Source organism: Mesoplodon densirostris, chromosome 19 (genome assembly GCF_025265405.1).
Source record: "Mesoplodon densirostris isolate mMesDen1 chromosome 19, mMesDen1 primary haplotype, whole genome shotgun sequence".
In the NCBI taxonomy this organism is placed as follows: Eukaryota; Metazoa; Chordata; class Mammalia; order Artiodactyla; family Ziphiidae; genus Mesoplodon; species Mesoplodon densirostris.
This window is the reverse complement of record NC_082679.1, coordinates 6,477,948-6,495,927: the sequence shown is the minus strand read 5'-3', so window position 1 is coordinate 6,495,927 and position 17,980 is coordinate 6,477,948. Positions and strand designations below refer to the sequence as shown.

Sequence of the window (17,980 nt, the reverse complement as noted above, 5' to 3'; positions counted from 1 at the left end):
GGTGGCCAGCGGGTCCTGTTCTTGGGAGGGGCCGGGCAAGGGTGCAGATGGGGAATGGGATGGGGGAGAGGGGTGGATAAAGGGCGGAGAGAGACAGAAAAAGGATAGGCAAGGGGACAGCAGTTGGGGGTGGATGGACAAGGGATGGAGATTAGGGGAGGATTGGACAAGGAAAAAGAAATTAGGGGCAAATGGACAAGGAGGAAGAGACTGGGAAGGCCAGTCAAGGGGCAGAGATGAAGGGTGCATAAATAAAGGGGTGGACAGACAAGGAGACAAAGATTAGGGCTGCACAGACGCAGGGACAGAATTTCGGGAGGGAGAGACAACGGAACAACCATTTCTCATTCGTGCATTCAACAAATATTCACTGAGCACCAACTACGTGAGAGGCACTGTGCCAGCTGCTGCAGATCCAGCAGGGAGCAAACGCCACGCGGTCTCCAGCTTCTTGGTGTCACAATGCAATGAGAGGAGACAAAGAGTAAACAAATCAACAAACACACATAAACAAACACGCACACATAGACACAAAGCCCTCAGACTGTGAGAAGAGCTCTAAAAGAAATAGTTGGAGGATGTGTCACAAGGGGACCGGGAGGTGGGCAGTTGGGGGAGCTCTCTGAAATCTGAAGGATGAGATGGAGCCAGCCATGGGCAGTGGGCAGTGGGGTTGGAGTGAGGAAAAGCATTCAAAGCAGCAGGAACAGCGTGAGCAATGGCCCAGGGTGGGAAAGGGCTTGGTAGGTCCAGGGAGCAGGAAGGTGTAGACAGGGAGAGAGGGGGGAGAGAGAGAGAGATGGATAGAGGTAGAAAGATAAGAGGTGATTATGTGTGGTGCTGGCTGGGGAGGGATGGAGGTGAAAGATGCAGAGATAAGGACCAAGTTGAGAGAGGGAGAGAGAAGGGGAGGGGAGACAGAGATAACGGGAAGGGCAAACTGGGGCCCAGAAGAGAGGGACAGATGAAGAGACAGAGGGAAAGTTAAGGATTGGGACGTGGGATGGACAAACCATAAAGAATAAGCTGGTGTGTAATTCATGGGAGTGTGAGAGATGGGTGGACATAGGGGCAGTGATAAGTGCCAGGAAAGAGCATGGACAGAAATATCTTTGAGAGACAAACAGTGGACAAGAGAGGATGGATGGGGTGCAGAAATAAAGGACAGAAAAATAATGGCCAGAGATCACAGATGGACAAAAGGATACAGAGACGGACTGGGCAGACAGACATGGGTGCAGAAGGAAGGTTGGATTGGTAGGGGGGAGCATAAAAGAGAGGGGACCAGGAGAAATAGGTGGCTGTGGGGAGAAGGGGAATTAGCGACACATGGTTTGGAACTAGACATCAGAGATGGACTGGAAGGAGGGTGCTGGGGAAATTAGGGACAGACAGATCAGGGCTCACAGATGGACAGGTGTCGTGGGGGTGATGCAGAAGGCCAGGACTCAGAGACAGGCATATCAGACTCACCTGCGCTTATCCCTGCCGTGTCCTGGATGGTAGCCGAGGCGGCGGCTGGAGGTAGCCCATGGGGGTTGTAGGGTGGACACGGGGCTGCGGGCCTGTCCCTACGAGCCAGGTGGTGGGAGGGGGTGCTGGATCTGGGGGTCGTGGCCGTGAGAAAAAGCTCAGTCCGAGCCTCACATCTTGTCCTACTCGGGCCAGCTGCTCGACCCCAGGCGACCCCCGAGAAGTCCAGCCACCCCTTCCCAGCTCCGGGTCCCCAGCTCCGGGGGGGGTGGGGGGACTTAAAGACTACAATTCCCGGCAGGCCTTGCGCTCGTGTTGCTGCGGCTTCATAGACCAGGCTCTGCAGGGACTGATGGGAATTGAAGTCCTTAATACCTCTCCCGGCTGCGGAGAAGATGGGAATTTTTTTGGAGGTGGGGGGGGGTTAAGAGATGCCGGGGTCCCAAGGCGCTGCAGGGGAGAGGAATAATGTCTGGGACCTCGAGAAGCCGCGGAGTCCTAAGTCCTTAGGGGCCATGGAGTGGGTAAACCATCCCCACGCTCGGGGGATCGGTGGGCGAGGTTGGGGTACACCCAGGTGTTTCGGGACCCCCCCTTCCAGGGCCACGTGCCCCTCCCCCGGGGCGACCAGCAAACGCTGCAGCACTCCCACTCCCGAGCGGGAGACCCGCGCATCTCTGCACCTACCCCCGCCCCCACGCGCCGTGGCCGCCCCCCCGGCATGGGGCTGGGGCGGGGGCTGTGGCAGGGGGAGGGGGAGGAGCAGACTCACCCGGAGCTGCCGCCGCCGCCGCCGCCGCCGCCGCCGCCGCCGCCGCCGCAGCCCCGCGCGCCGGCCGAGGTGCCAGCTCGGCTCCTCCCCCCGCCCCTGTCGCAGGTCCGCGGCTCCTCCCCCTGCACCCCCTCCTTCCCCTCGGAACCTGCGGCTTCAAAGCCCAAATAGCGCGGCCGCAGCGAGGAAGAAAGGAGATTTCCCGAGACCGAGGCGTCTGAGACGCAGCGCACTTCCACAGACGAGGATGCAGAGATCTGAGATCATGACCCTCTCTGCTCCCCCAGGATCCAGGGGTCCTGGACCTCACCCCCTCCTCTCTCAGAGAAGTCCGGGACCCCAGTCATCTCTTGCCCCAGGACCCAGGGTACTGAGCTTCCAACTCCCTCCATTCTCAGATCCAGGAATCCACCCCTTCTGCTCCCTCCTCCCTTGGGGACCCAGGAGTCCCGACTCCCCAGCCCCCTTCTCCGCAGGACCCAGGACTTCCAGTCCTCCCAGCCGAGGAACTCTGAGGGATGGTGGTGGGCGGGGGGCAGGCAGAGCCTCAGAATCAGCGGTCCTGAGTCTCAGCCCGATGTGGAGGTAGAAGCAAGGACCTGGATTTCAGTCCTTCCTGGGCCGGCTCCTGAGTAGATTCTCAGATACTTGCTGAGCATCTACTGAGCGCCAGGCACTGCCTTTGTGACCTTGCACTCTTTGCTCTGAGTTCGTTTCCTCATCAACAAAATATAGACAATAAACCTGTTTCCTAAGGGACCCAGAGGTTTGAAAAACCAGTCAATATAGAGGGAGAGCATTGACACCAAGTAGGTGCTTTATGAATACTTTTTAAAATCAGCAAGTATACCTTTACCGGTATAGTAATAGCAGTGAATGACAATTGCCACTGTGATCTGGGCACTGGGCTAAGTGCTTTTTTTTTTTTTTTTTTAAATATTTATTTATTTATTTATTTGGCTGTGCTGGGTCTTAGTTGCCGCGTGTGGGATCTTCGTTGCGGCATGCAGGATCTTAGTTGTGGCATGTGGAATCTAGTTCCCTGACCAGGGATCGAACCCGGGTCCCCTTTATTGGGAGCACGGAGTCTTAGCCTCTGGACCACCAGAGAAGTCCCGGGCTAAGTGCTTTGAAAGCATTCTCTTGAGTTAATCTTCACTTTGGCCCTCTGAGATGGGGGCAGTTATGTTATTCCCATTTCACAGAAGAGACAACTGAGGCCCACAGAGGTTAAATCCCTTGAAGAAGATCCAGAGCTACCTGGTCTCAGTGGCAGCCCGTAGGGGTGACTTGGAGCCCCCTCACCACCCCCAGTCTTCCTCAGTGCTGCCCCCTGCCTCCCAGTGACACCCATATAAATATAATCTCTAAGTAAAAAATTGCTGCTTCTTCTGCAAACACTTTAAGCCGAGTCCCCTAGGCGCCCCCTTCAATTAGATAATCCGTCCAACTGCGGCCTATGTATACACGTTGCAGTCACCATCATACTTTTGAATGCCCCAGAAATGCCTTCCGGGTTCACTCTGAATCCTATCTTCAGTGCTTCTTGTATTCTCCTGGATGGACCTACATTTGCACCCAGGGAAGCTTGCATGGGAGGGTGGTGCACCCACAGATATGTGCACACAAGTGCAGGCACCCCAAATACCACTCTCACAGCCAGACCTCCACCCAGGGTCCACAGGCAGCTGTGTTCCACAGGGAGAGACACACAGAAGGAGTATGCAGCAATTCACACTTTCAGAGATGTGCACACTTTCAGAGATGTGCACACAGATGGGCTTGCCAGACTCCCATGACATGTTCCCGAAGAGGCACTTGGGTATCGAGGAATAGCTGCAGTGCACTGGTTGTGTGTGTGACTTTGGAAGGGGGGTACCTGAGTTCAAATCCCAGCTCTTTCATCATTTGTGGCCTCGGGTGAATAACTTACATTCTTGGTGCCTCAGTTTCCCCGTCTGTAAATGAGGGTGATCTTTTTTTTCCTAATTTTTTTTATTGGGAGGGTAATCTTTTTTTTTTAAACCCACCTCATTATTTCGAGGATTGAGTTAAATTCACCAGAGATGCCTAGAGAAAGTGGTTAATGTTTACTGTTGTCATAATTAGTAATTACATGCATTTGCTCATGGACTCCTTCACTGCATTTTACAAGTGAGGAAATTGAGGCTCAGAGAGGGGAAGTGCCCTGCCCAAGGTCACACAGCAGGGAGGTGTCAGAGTTGAGATTCAAAGCCACGTGGTCCGACTCTAGACTTCTTGCATTCAGCCTAGACTACATTGTTTGCGTATAGGAAGTTTGAGGACCTTGCCTGTCATCACCACCAGGGGTGTGGAAGAGCACAGAGCACTGGACAGGGAACCAGGAGACAGAGACATTCGTTCAATTCAATCCATGCACCCAATTTGATAGATACTTACTGAGCATCTACTGACTGCCAGGCACTGTTCTAGGCACCAGGGATTTGTCTGGGAACAAAGCAGACAAAAATCCCAGCCTTGGGAGGACTCACGGTCTAGTGGTGGAGACAGTGGTCATTAAATAACTCTATATGGGTATCAATGTTAGGAAGGAAAGTCCAGGGTGCTGTGTGTCTGAGAAGGAGGTCAGTGGAAGGCTTCTTTGAGCAAGTGACATTTGAGTTGGCATAAGCCAGGTGAAGATGCGGGAGGGGAGAGGACTGCTCCAGGCAGAGGGAACAGTCCACGCAAAGCCTGGGGTAGGAGCGAGTTGGCACATGGAGGAGGACTGATGAGCACATAAGCTCCATGGGGGCGGCACTTTTGTTTACTGCTGTGTCCCCGCCGCCTGACCTGGTGCCTGGCACACAGTAGGCACTCAATAAGTATTGGTTGGTTGAATGAATGAACAAGTGGATGGATAAATAGAGAAGTGTATGTATGTATGAGTTGGATGGGTGGATGGATGGATGGATGGATGAGCGGATGGATAGCTGAATGAGTGGATGAGTGGATCGTTGGATGGATGCATGCATGCATCTGTGCAGGAGTGAACGGATGAGTGTGCAAAGTACCTACAGATTCACACACAAATGTGCCTGCAAACAAACGCAGACACACACCCAGAGACATGCACATTGTGTGTAAACACAGATTTGCCTCTTCTCCTGGTGCTCCCCTGGGAGAACAAACACCAAGAACAGAGGTGGACCAAGCTGGCCATGGCCTGTGTGGTTGAGGATGCAGGGAGGCAAACCCTCTAACCTGAGCTACAACCAGCCCCGCCCCCCGCCCCCCACTGCAGCACTGACATAATTTCTGGAATAGAAGGAAAATGCTGATTCAGGGATTTGTGTCCCGGGCTGCATGCCAAGCCAGGGAGTGGGCCAGGGATGACCCAAGAGAGTTGGGGTGACTGACAGAGGGAGGCAGGTGGGGCTAAGGCAGAAAGACTGGGAAGGAGGTAGAGAGATAGAGAGAAACAGAGAGATGGCAAAATAAAGTGATGGACACAGAGAGAGACACACACACACACACACACAGACAGAGACAGAGATAGAGACATGCAGAAAGGTATAGAGACACAGAGAATGAGAGACAAAGAAAGTCAGAGGCACGTGATATAGAAATTCAAATTCAGACACACAGAGAGATGAGGAAGGGTTCCAGAGACAGGTAGAGAGAGGGAGAAAAATAATGGAGACACAGAGAGATGGGAACTTAAAGGACCAAGACACCAGAGGGAAAAAGAGAGAGAGAGAGAGCCAGACGTGTGCGCGCGCGCACGCACACACACACACACATACACACAGAGATGCAGAGAGAGAGAGCCAGGCGCGCGCGCGCGCGCACACACACACACAGAGATGCAGAGAGAGAGAAAGAGAGAGACAGAGACAGAGACAGAGACAGAGAGAGATAGAGAAAGACAAAGACACCCAAAGAAGGAAGAAGAGAGAGGTCCAGAAGAGGCAGCTAAAGCTGGTCACAGAGATAAAGAACACTGGAAAGGGAGCAACCTTCAACTGAGTGCCTCCTGTGTGCCTGGCTCACATGCGGAGGCTTTGCTGTATCTTGCTTTATTTAAGCACCATTAGCCGTTCAAGGCAGCATTATTGGTAAGAGATGAGGAAACCAAGGCTCAGAGAGGGAAAGACATTTGCCCAAGTTTGCACAGCCTGGGCATGGCGTTGGATGCTAGCCTGTTTGACTCCAGAGTCCATATTCTCTTCTTCATCCTATGTTACCTCATGCAGACCAAGAGACACAGGGCAGTGGGCTTAGGGGGTACTGAGTGTGAGTCACAGTGATAGAGGAAAATCGTCACTTGTTTATTCATTCAACATACATGTTCCGCACTTCCCTGATGCTGGAGAGCCGGAGATGAGTCAGGGCCCCTTGGTGTGGAGGGGGAGGCAGACACAGACCCAAATTCCTGAGCAAGACAGGCAGAGCGCACAGTGTTCACAGGTCTGAAAAAAAAAAAAGAGCAGATAAAGAACGTGCAGAGGATGGAGACAGAAAACACACCTGGTAGGAGGAGGAGTCAGAGAAGGCTTCCTGGAGGAGGGGGCACTTGAGCTTCTTATGAAAGGATGAGGGCGTTTGGGCGCTGGGAAAAGGGCAGAAGGCAGCACGTGGAGAGTGGAGACAGGAGCGAGGGGTGGGAGGGATTAATTAAATAAAGTAATTAATAAAAGGTGACTGAAGAATGTTTGAAGGTATGAGGTGAGAGAGGAAGCTGGGACCAGATCATGCAGCTCGGAGCCATGGGAGGGCTGAGAGCAGGGGAGGGGCAGGGTCATCTCCAAGTGCAGAAAGACCCCTTGGAAACCTTGTGGGAGGGGAATGAGGCGGGAGAGACTGGAGGATGTGAGGGCAAGAAGGAGGCTGGGGCGAGGGTCCAGGAAGGAAACCTTGAAACCTGAGTGGGCGTCGGGCTGTGGGAATGACAAGAAGAGCAGAGTCAGGAGGCAGAAGGGATAGAGTTGGAAGACTGCTGGGCTCTAGGGGCCAGGTGCGCCTGTGGTCGTGAGAATGAAAGATGTCTCCTGTCCTGTGGGGATGGACTTGGCAACTGGAAGTGAAGGACAGCCTGATGGGAGAGAAAAAGACATAAGGTTGCCAACAGGGAGTCAGGGCCACAGAGGAACTGGGTCTGGAAATTAGTCCATTTAAGTCTGGACTGTTATAATTGCCGATGACAGAAACGCAAATAACCCAAGCATAAGAGGGAATTAATTGGGTGGATGAGGGCTTGAGGCACAGCTAGATCTAGGTGTCCTCAATCATCTTCAGGAATCTGTCTGCATCTTTGGTTTCTGCTTTCCTCGTGTTGTCTTTGCTTTCAGGCAGGCTCTCTCCCCATATGGCGATGTGATGGCCCCCAGCAGCTCCAACCTAGGCTCCGACCAGCCTGGCAACCTCACTGGGAAAAGAAAGATCCTCTTTTGTAACAGGTCCGGCAAAAGTCCAAGGGTTGAATCTGTATCCTACGTTGAATTTTAAGCTCATCCCTGAACAGATGACTCAGAAAATCAAGGTGCTACTGCCTAGCAAGCAGAGATTCCATGTTTATCAAGCAGGAAAAATTGACAGTTAAGGCAGAGACCAGATGAATTCGAGAGAAGACTAGAGATACAGGTAACAGAGACAGACTGGGAAGATAGACAAAATAACTGAAAAAGTGTGGGCTCCTCTCCCATGGTTCCTGCTGGGAGCTCTGCAGACACAAAGAAGGGATGCCCAGTGGGCACCTCTGTGGGTAAACTCCTTCACTCCTGCCCTTGGGCTCAGGAGCCCCCAGCCCCTCCCCCATCCACTGGAGGTACCATGGCAACCAGGCCCCCTGCTCACCTTTCCCTCCCCCACATAGAACCCAGTTTCCGTTTGAATCTCACCTGTACCTAACCAGTTCCTGTGTGAAACTGGGATGAGTGGAGGGCAAGTGGGAACAGGAAAGGGATGACAGAGGGAGGGAAGCCAAGGAGCCCAGCAGAGGCAGCCATGAGAGAAGAGAGATGGGGAGAGAGGGCAAAAGGAGAATGGGAGAGATGGGGAGAGAGGTAGGGAGACAGAGAAGGGGTGATAGGGTTAGAGAGAGGTAGGGAGACAGAGAGGGGGTGATAGGGTTAGAGAGAGGTAGAAAACGATGAAGAGAGAGAGGGACGGGTGCTGGGGAGATGTTGGGGAAACTGATGGAGGAGACTAGGGAGGTGGAACAAGGGGAGGGGAGAGGTGGGGAGAAAGAGGGCAGAGAAATCAAGGGAAAGAGTGGAGGAGAGATGGGGAGAGAGAGGAGGAGAAATCAGGATAAAGAGATGGGGAGAGAGGGAGGGAGGGAGCGGGGCAGAGAGATGGGGTGTGGATGAGGAAGAGAGTGCGAGGGGGCGGGGGGGGGGGGGGAGAAACTCGAGGAGACTGGGAGGCATGGAGGAGGAGGCAGGAAAGGGGGAAAGAAATAATTGGGGCACACAGGGAGCCCCAGAGGCTAAGGGAAACTGGATTTCCATGTGGTCTCAGCCTTCCATATTTTTTTTCTTTTTTGTCTCAGCCTTCCATATTTTTTTTCCCCGGGGCTTCAAAGACAAGAAGGAGGAAGCAGCAGCGGGGAGAAGGAGCTGGGGTGGGTGACCCCATCAGAGCTCTTCTCCCCATCCTCCTGAGACAACCCCTACCCACCTTCTCAGGATGCAACACGAGGTGGAGGCCCTCTGTTCCTCCACTATGGGCAACCCCAGTATGCACAGGGAGGCAGGTACTGAGCCGTGTCTGCTTGTGTGTTTGTATCCAAGTGTGGGGTTGGGCGGGTGGGGTCCTTCATATTCTTTTTTTTTTTTTTAATGTTGAGCCTTCTTTTAATTAATTTATTTTTATTTTTGGCTGTGTTGGGTCTTCGTTTCTGTGCGAGGGCTTTCTCTAGTGGTGGCAAGCGGGGGCCACTCTTCATCGCGGTGCGCGGGCCTCTCACTGTCGTGGCCTCTCGTTGCGGAGCACAGGCTCCAGACGCGCAGGCTCAGTAGTTGTAGCTCATGGGCCTAGCCGCTCTGCGGCATGTGGGATCTTCCCAGACCAGGGCTCGAACCCGTGTCCCCTGCATTAGCAGGCAGACTCCCAACCACTGCGCCACCAGGGAAGCCCTTGGGGTCCTTCATATGAGCATTGTGTCACAGCCCTGGCTTTTAGTGTGACCTTAAGTGAGTCACTGGCCTTCCAAAGAAAGAGCTACCCCAAATTCTTATGTCTACCCGATTCCTGAGCAGTACCCTTTAGACCTCAAACTACATTTCCCATGAGGCTTTTCAGTTCCCTGACCAATGTTCTGGACCCAGAACTACACTTCCCATGAATCTCTGGGGCCATAACAACTCTTCTGAGGCCATTATCCCCCATAGACTCCCTGCCCTGGTCCCTCGCACTCTCCTTGTCTCCCACACTGACCTCAGCATCTTCTCCCAAAGCCACTCCTCCCTGCTTCCCATGTTTGAACGGTGCTACTGCCAGCCCAGTCTAGACGCCAGGCATTGTTCCCCGGCTCCCATTACCTCCACAGCCATCCGTCCCAGCCCCATCTTCCCGCCTCCTCTCTCTGCCCTGTCCCTACTTCTCTTTCCCCTCAGCCCCAGCTCAGGTCTTGTCCTCTTCCATTGGACCCTTTCTCCACCTAACTCTCTGGTCTCCAGTTTCTCCCCTCCAGCCCATCCCCCACATAGCTCCAGAGGAGCCTTCCTGACACCCAGCACTAACCCTGTCTCTCCCTTGCTCACAGCTCTCCCATGTTGCCCATCACTCCCAGGATAGAGTCTTAGCCCCTCAAGCTGGTGTTTGAGGGCCGGTGTGGCTTGACACTAGCCGACAGGCTCATCTTCCAGGGTTCCCTACTTCCACTCTACTTTAGCACAGCTCATTCATTCACTCACTCATTCAACGTTTCTCAAGTAATATCTTGGTGAGGATTCATTTGGCTAGCAGGTGATAGAAAATCGGACTTAATGCAGTATAAAAATAGGAAAGTCATTGTCTCACTCAAAAAGAAGCCCAGAGGTGGATCAGGGTTTGTGTTTGGTTGGGTCAGCAGCTCAGTGAATGTCACCGAGAAGCCAGTTTCTATGTCCCTGCTTTTTGGTCTGGGATATATCCCCTTTGTACACCAGCTTGCATACCTCATGGTTACAAAATGGCTGCCACAGTTTCAGGTATCACTTCCAGAGGTCCTCACTTTAAGAACCCCAAATAATCTCTCCTCACATCTCATTGGCCAGCACTAAGTCATCCACTCACTCTTGTCTCAATCCCTGGCAAAAGGAACGAGATTATCATGATTATTTTAGTCAGTGGGGCTATGCATCAGGTGGGAGAAACTTTTTTAAAAAACCTATACCTAATCCTACTTCAGGTCCCAATTAACCAGAATCTCTAGCGCTGGGGGACCTATAGCAACTATAGTTTTGGAGTGCTTGCCAGGTAATTATGATGAGCAGTAAGGGTCAGAAGGCATTGGTTTACACTGGATGGGATATCCCTGAGGATACTGGGGCTTGGTGAGCCTCACCTGGTTGCATGGGTGGGGAATGGACACTCCTCAAATGGAGGAAGAAGGATGGGAATGGCTGAGGGGGTCTCCTTTCTAGGTGTCGGCTATAAGCACCACTTCTGTGCCAGGTGCTAGGCTAGGCATAGCAAATGCTCTAGTGGCAAAACAGACAGTTTCTCTGTCCTCAAGTCTCTTTTAGTGTCCTTGAAGATCTCTTTCATTTGGAGACGCCCCACCCCACATCATCTCTAACCTAGACTGAGGCACCCATCTGATAAGTATATTTTATGTGTAGCTCCAGAAAAGATGAGTGAAATTGAGTTGACCAGTTGGCTCGTTTTGCAGATCCATATTTGTTCATTTCAGTTTTGTTGTTTTCTTTGTGGTGTTTTGGAACCAATAACATTTTTAGCTTGTCAGGTTGCAAACTTTGGCTTAGGCCATTAGAAAGCCTATGGGTCCCACGTATTTTGCCTATAGTAATGAATGAAACGACCCAGCTGGTTCTCATGCAAGGAAGACAGACATGAAACACACCATCTAACAAATAATTAATAATCTACAATGGCAATAAGCACTCCTTAGCCTTGGACCTGAAGAGAATTCTGGGAATATTCTCTTTTGCTTAAAGACCTTAGCACCCACCCCCTGCGTCCACCCCGTGGTCCCTCGGCATAAAACATCCCTTTCTCTGCCATTTCTTTATTTGGCAAACTCCTCCTTTATCCCTTAAGTCTTTTTTTTCACTATTTTTAAAAATAGATCTTTATTGGAGTATAATTGCTTCAACATACTGTGTTAGTTTCTGTTGTACATCAAAGTGAATCAGCCATATGCATACATATGTCCCCATATCCCCTCCCTCTTGAGCCTCCCTCCCATCCTCCCTATCCCACTCCTATCCCTTAAGTCTTGCTGTAGACATCACCTCCTCTAAGGAGCCTTCCCTGATTGCCCCCAGACTGGGCTTCCTCTCCACCTCATGACACGTCCATTGTAGCAAGTATTGACCTTTACAGTGAACACTTCCCCCACCAGACTGGAAGCTCTTGGAGGGCAGGCTGGGGTCTCATTAATCTCTTGGTCTGCAGCATTCTCCAAGGCACACAGGAGGCCTTGGAGATGCCTGCTGAAGTTTGAAAGTGTCGTGTTTCCTCAATTATTCAATAAGTATTTGTTTTTAAAGTTATACCTTTACTAAGTTACACATATACATTGAAACAAATATATTAAAATCATGGTTGTAATTTAGAAATCTTTATTTCTAATGCCACATTTCATGAGAAACAGTTTTATTCACATTTTAAACATACACTTTTGATGCTGCTAGAGTCAGTTTTTTAGTCATTTCACACACATTTCCAGGGCATATAATTTTATTTCTAAGTTACTTGTGATAGACATTTAAAAGATTTTTTCTATTATAGAAAATTTCAAACATACACAAAAATAGAGACAATGTACATTTTGTTAATCTTGTTTCATCTAAGCAACCCACACACACACACTTTCTGGGGGGACATTCTATAGGACAAGTTTGTTTTAAAGAAAATCCCAGACATAATTCCTTTTCACCCATAAATACTTAAGCATGTGTTTCTAACTGCTAAGGATTTTTAGAAAGCAGACCTATCATGCCATTAATTCCACCTAACAAATTCACAATTTTTCTTGAATATCATCTCACACCTAGTACATATTTAAATTTCCCTAATTATTTAAAAATTTTATTTTTCACAGTTGGTTTGTTTTAATTAAGACCCAGAGTTGACATATTGCATTTGATGGTTATATTCCTTCAGTCTTTATTCAATAAATACTTACAGCTAGGTGCCTGGCGCTTTGCTAGATGCCAAGAGCGAAAGACGAGTCCCTGACCTCATGTTGCCCACATTTTAATTAGAGACTCATAGAAGTAAATGTAAAATTGCAACCGTGATGAGAGCAAATACATGGTGTCATGAGTTCATGACAGGAACTGTTCACACACTTAGGGAGACTTGATGAGCTAAGTGAGGGGGAAGAGAGTTCCACGTGGCGTCATAGCATGTGCCAAGGTCCTGTGGCAGGAGGGAGCATGGAGAGTTCAAGTCACAGAAGGGCAATGTTTCTGGAATGCAGCAAGTGAGGAGGACGACAGTGTCTGATCAGGCTTAAGACATAAGCAGGGTCTGGTCATGTGTCATCTTGGTCTTAATTTATCCCAAATGATAATGAGAAGTCCTTGGAGGGTTCTGAGGAAATGGAGATGGCTATGTGGTCAGATCTACATTTCAAAATGCTTCTGATGGGGTGAATGAAGAGGGAGAGAGAGATATATATTGAGAAGTTAGGAAGCTGTTGTCTAGACAATAGTGGGGTGAGTAGCAGCAGACTGGGGGATTGAGAGCACAGATTCTGGATCCAGTGCCTAGATTTTTATCCTGATTCTATCACTTGGCCTGTGTGACCTTGGGCAAGTCACTTAAGTTCTCTGTGCTTCTGTTTCATCATTTGTTAAACTACACTATCTCAGAACGCTGTTTTGAAGATTCAGTGGGAAAAAAACTTTAAAAGGTGCTTGGCTTTTTAAAGGGGGCTGTAAACACATAGTTATTATTATTTTTAAGTGGACAGATTTGAGGAGGAGATTACTATGTTGGAAGGATGAAAGGGAGGCCAGTATGGCTGGAGAAAAATGATCAGAGAGGTCATCAGAGTGACCACACGCAGGGCAGGTGCTTCTCAAAGGGGATCTTGCTAAAACGCAGACTCTCACCCAATAGGTCTGGGGTGGACCCTGAAATGCTCCCCAGACCACACATTGAGGAATGAGTCCCCATAACAGGGAGAACTTTATCCTGAAGGCAAGAGGAAGCCTCTGGTGGTTTGTAAGCCTCTGGTGGTGCTGAGAGGAAAAGATCACCCTAGCTGCCCTGCCAAAACAGATGGGAGGTGGAAGAACAGGGACCAGAGTTGGGGGCTTACTATGGTACAAGCTGAGCTGTGTTGATGTGCTGAAGCCAAAGACCTCTAGGAGCATAGATGGGACATAGCCCTGTGCTGGAGACAGCCTGTCCCAGCTTACAAGACCTGAGTGGTGAATTTTGCAAGCTGGTTGTGAAAACCATGGGTAGCATAAAATTGGTCAGGGTGAGAGTACTGAGACCATGAAAACTGGCAGATGCTGAGAGAGAGAGAGAGAGAGAGAGAGATAGAGAGAGAGGGAGAGAGAGAGAGAGAGGGAGAGGACATTTACCAGCACACCACTGAGTTTACTGAACGAGGGAGATAGTAACACATCAATGTCTGAGTAAGAGGTTTTTAGAGACCTGGGCTGAGTTAGGTGACTTGGGGAGGAATCAGGAAAGCAGGCTTTGCTCTGAATCGGATGCTGGCAGGAAGCAGAGGCAAGTCCATGACATGAGAGCAATCAGAATGGCACTAACACTGGTTGGGAAAAAAGCAGCATCAGCTCTGAGCCAAGAGGGGGATATTTGGTCAGTTTTGTGGTTTGGGCAGTGTCGATGTTGTGTTGAGACATGACTCCAGAGGGATCTTATTTTTATCTTGGTCCATCATGGTCACAGAGTGACCTTGGTTGCTGTTGGTATTCTGTGAAATTCCTTGTGTCCAAAGGGAGGTCACCAGGGTCTATCTGGGAGTGCCAGGCCAGCTGTCAGGGGTTGCTTTCTGCTTTTTTCAGCTGCTGTAACAAAGAGACCCTCAAACTCAATGGCGTTAAGAAAACAGTTGGTTTCTCTCTTGTGTAAGAGGAGGAGGGTGGTCTGGATGGGTGGGATATCTCAGCCCCACGAGAATACAGGGACCCATGGTGCTCCATCATCTCTAGAAAGAATAAAGCTGGCTTATTGCTACATCCACATTCCAGTCCAAGGGAAGGGGCACTGAGTCTAAGCCAAGAAAATTTTTCTTAAGCAAATGATTCCAAAGTTGCACCCCTCACTTCTGCTAACAATGTTGGCGAGAACTTGGTCATATGGCCACACCTAGCTGCAAGGGAGGCTGGAAACTGTTGTTTCCAGCTGGATAAAACTCTAGCTAGGATTGTAGAGGAAGGGGAAATGGATTATGTGGGACAACTAGCAGTTGGCCATAAAAGAGACAAATTAGTTGATGGAGGGGTTGTGTAGAAGAGCCCAGATTTGAGAGCTGTTATGAATCAAGTTCCAATCAGGAGGCCAGTTCTGAGAGTGTTGGAAAAATCATAAACTAGATTCAAATGCTGCTGCAGTGAAGAAGCTAGGCTGGGATGATTGGAATAGGAAGCAAAAAGGAGCAAGTCCCTTCCTTTTCCTCCTGACTTGCAGTTTCCCGCTAGCACCCCCTTTTGGCAGAGTCTAGCAGGACCCCAACTGTCCGAGTGGAAATGGGGTTGGTAGAGTCCCAGCCCTGGGGTATCGGACAGCTGGGTGGTGTAAGTTGGAGTTTCGGGCTGAGAGACAACAGCTTAATAACTGGCATAAGAGCTATCCTGGTGGTGGCACGGACAGTCATTTGGTGATGCTATTTAAGTGGAATGATGTGCGAGGAGTGCTCAAGGCAGCTGATACTGGGTTTTCCATCCACAGGAGCACTTCTTGTGGACCTAGAGACCCTGCAGGAGACGCAGGCTCGGAGCCTAGGCAGACCTGTCAAATCCTCGTGAGTGGTCCCTGGCCCCATGATTTCTGATCTCAGCTCCTCTGAGTGCGATGGTGTGGACCCCTGACTTGGGAGGTCCCTGTCCTTTGGCTGTCTTCCCAGGAAGCAGTATCTGCGCCAGGTCATTGCAGAATATGAGGCACTGGACCGAGAGCTCCCATGCATCCGCAAGTTCCCCATGCCACCTGCTGCCCAGCCCCTCTGTCTGTGCATGGAGACCTCAGTGAGTGTCCCCCCCACCCCCGTGAGCCCAGGTCCCTGGTGGCATGGTGGGAAGGACACAGGCTCAGAAGTGAGGTGGACAGGGGTTGAATCCAGGCTCTGCAGCTTATCAGCTGTGGGCTTGGCACCAGGATAAGTGGCTGAAAATTGATTGTGAATTTGTCAAAGGGTTCATCATCAAATTTATCACTGTTGATCCCAGAGGGGAGACCGAGAGGCAGAGAGAGGGGACGCTGAGGACAGAGGGAGCCCTGCTAATCCACCTATTATGAAATTCTGTAAAATTTACAGATATCGCAAAAATTCATTTCAAAAAGCCCGTTTTTGGACAGATTCAGTGACATGGTTATTCGGTGTACGGATCCTTTGGGCATTCCTGCCTCAGAAGAGGTATCTATTAAGGTCTCACCCATTTGAGAATTAAACAAGGCTTGCCAGGCACAAGCCTCGGAAGTGTTCCCTCAGCTCATCTGTGTGACTTGACCTCAACACAGGGATTGCTGTTCTTGTTTATGGGACCAATAACCACCCTATTGCTCCTCCTCTTTGTTTTTCAACATGAGACACACACACACACACACACAGACACACACACCCAACATATGCATCCAAGGCTTGCCTTCCTGGAGGTGACCAGTTTCATGATTTCACTGTGGCTTCTCAGCAATTTTATATGTCATGACATATGGTATCGCCTTCGACATGGTAATCTCAGACTCAAGACGTGGTTAATGATCAATATATGTTTCTGAATGTAAAATAGATTGACAAGATGTCAAATCCTCCTACGATCCTTATTCTTTGAGAACTGAATAGTTCTTAAAATGTTAATATGACTAAAAAAGGAAAAAATTACGGCTTAAATCCTTGCGAAAATCTTCAAGGGCTGCCAAAATCTCGCCATCCGACGCAGGTTGCTGGAAAAGTTTTCAGTAGATTGGCAAAGTTGGCCAAATTGGTGAATCATTCCGTCAGCTGTTCATTGACTTTTGGCAAATCGGTTTGGTGAGAACTGGTTTTTTTTTTTTTTGGAGAATGACCCAGAATGGCCTTTCTACCTGAACGATTCCTATCCTCCCCGCTGTGGCAGGTTCTGCAGGTGGGGTCTCGGGTGGGGACTTCTGCACCCGGACTGAACTCCGGGTGTCACTGACTGAGGTTCTCTCTCTGACATCCCCAGCCTGAAGAGGACCTTACCCACCTGGAGGTGCTGGAGGCGCTGGAGGTCGAGTTACCCGGGGCCATAGAGAGCGGGCGTGTGAGCAGCATCCGCTTTGAGAACATGAACGTCATCTGTGGGACTGCTGGGCGCCGGAACCGGTGAGTCCTTGGAGGGGGCAGGGCCTGGAGCGGCCGGGAGGGGCAGGACCGCAACTGGCAGGACCGCGGTGAACGCGATGGGGGAGCCGGGAGGGGAGTGAAGGCTGCGAGAGGTGGGGCGGGGCGGAGGCTCTGAGTGGGCGTGGCCGGGAGCTAATAGGGGATGTGGGCCAACAGTAAGCTCCGTGAGGGGCGGGGCGGAGAAGTGAGGGCAGTGAGGGGGCGGGGCCAGGGGCGCCCGGAGAATGGCGTGGTTGGTATAAGGATCCAGACCCCGCTGAGAGTGAGAGCCGAGAAGGGGCTAGGGCGAGAATGGGCGCCGTGAAGGGGCAGGGTCAGGTGAGATCGGAAAAGAAGGTGGGGTTTGGAGTGAGGAACCGGAGTTTCAGTGACCCAGGTGGTGAAGGGGATGCGCAAGACCGAGGTGTGTGGTCGGAGCATGGGAATCAGCTCTGAGCGGATGCGTAGCCGGGACTGAGCACTTTGCAGGGGCGGAGCCACAGTGATCGGGTGGGCCTGGAGTGTCTAGTTGGGGGCGGGGCTGGGCCACACTGAAGTGGGGGGACCTGGAGTTGCTGGATGAGGATAAGGCCCTGGAGCGGCGGTTTAAAAAGATGGAGCCTCGACAGAGCCAGGCTGAGAGAGAAGACGGGACCTAGACTGACCCAGGTGAGGGTCGAAGTACAGATTGAGCTCGGCGAGAGTGCAGGGTTGGAGAGTTTAGGGATGTAGTGACGGGTTGAGGGACTGGAGTTGGTAAACGAACAGGGACCAGGCAGGGACTCTGGGACAATCAAAGCCAGCGATTCCCCTTCCGTCTCCGCCCCGCACCTCTCCTCTTGGCCTTGCCCCCTTGCAGGTGGCTTATCACGGTCACGGACTTCCAGACTCGCTCGCGCCTACTGCGCTCGGGGCTCCGCCTCCGCGGGCTCCAGCACCCTCTCGTGCGCCACGACGAACTGCTGCTGGGCGATTACCGCCTGCACCTGCGCCGCTCGCTGGTCCGACGGCGCATGCTCGAGGCTCTGGGGGCGGAGCCGACCGACGAAGACTGA

The 17,980-nt window shown here is 51.1% G+C and overlaps 1 protein-coding gene across 1 annotated transcript; it reads left to right on the top strand.

Annotated features, from left to right (window-relative positions):
* Positions 1-8,896: 8,896 nt before the first annotated feature.
* C19H19orf81 (chromosome 19 C19orf81 homolog) lies at positions 8,897-17,980 on the top strand. The gene is made up of 5 exons (XM_060083093.1): positions 8,897-8,963; positions 15,311-15,383; positions 15,486-15,606; positions 16,786-16,925; positions 17,785-17,980. Exons 1-5 carry the CDS (start codon positions 8,897-8,899, stop codon positions 17,978-17,980), a joined length of 597 nt encoding a protein of 198 aa, XP_059939076.1.

Bases quoted from the DNA above. Each gene is read 5' to 3' on its own strand.
- C19H19orf81 (XM_060083093.1), top strand. From the start codon at position 8,897: ATGCAACACGAGGTGGAGGCCCTCTGTTCCTCCACTATGGGCAACCCC. The intron at 15,384-15,485 runs GTGAGTGGTCCC...CTGTCTTCCCAG, and splicing joins GGCAGACCTGTCAAATCCTC to GAAGCAGTATCTGCGCCAGG. The intron at 16,926-17,784 runs GTGAGTCCTTGG...GCCCCCTTGCAG, and splicing joins ACTGCTGGGCGCCGGAACCG to GTGGCTTATCACGGTCACGG.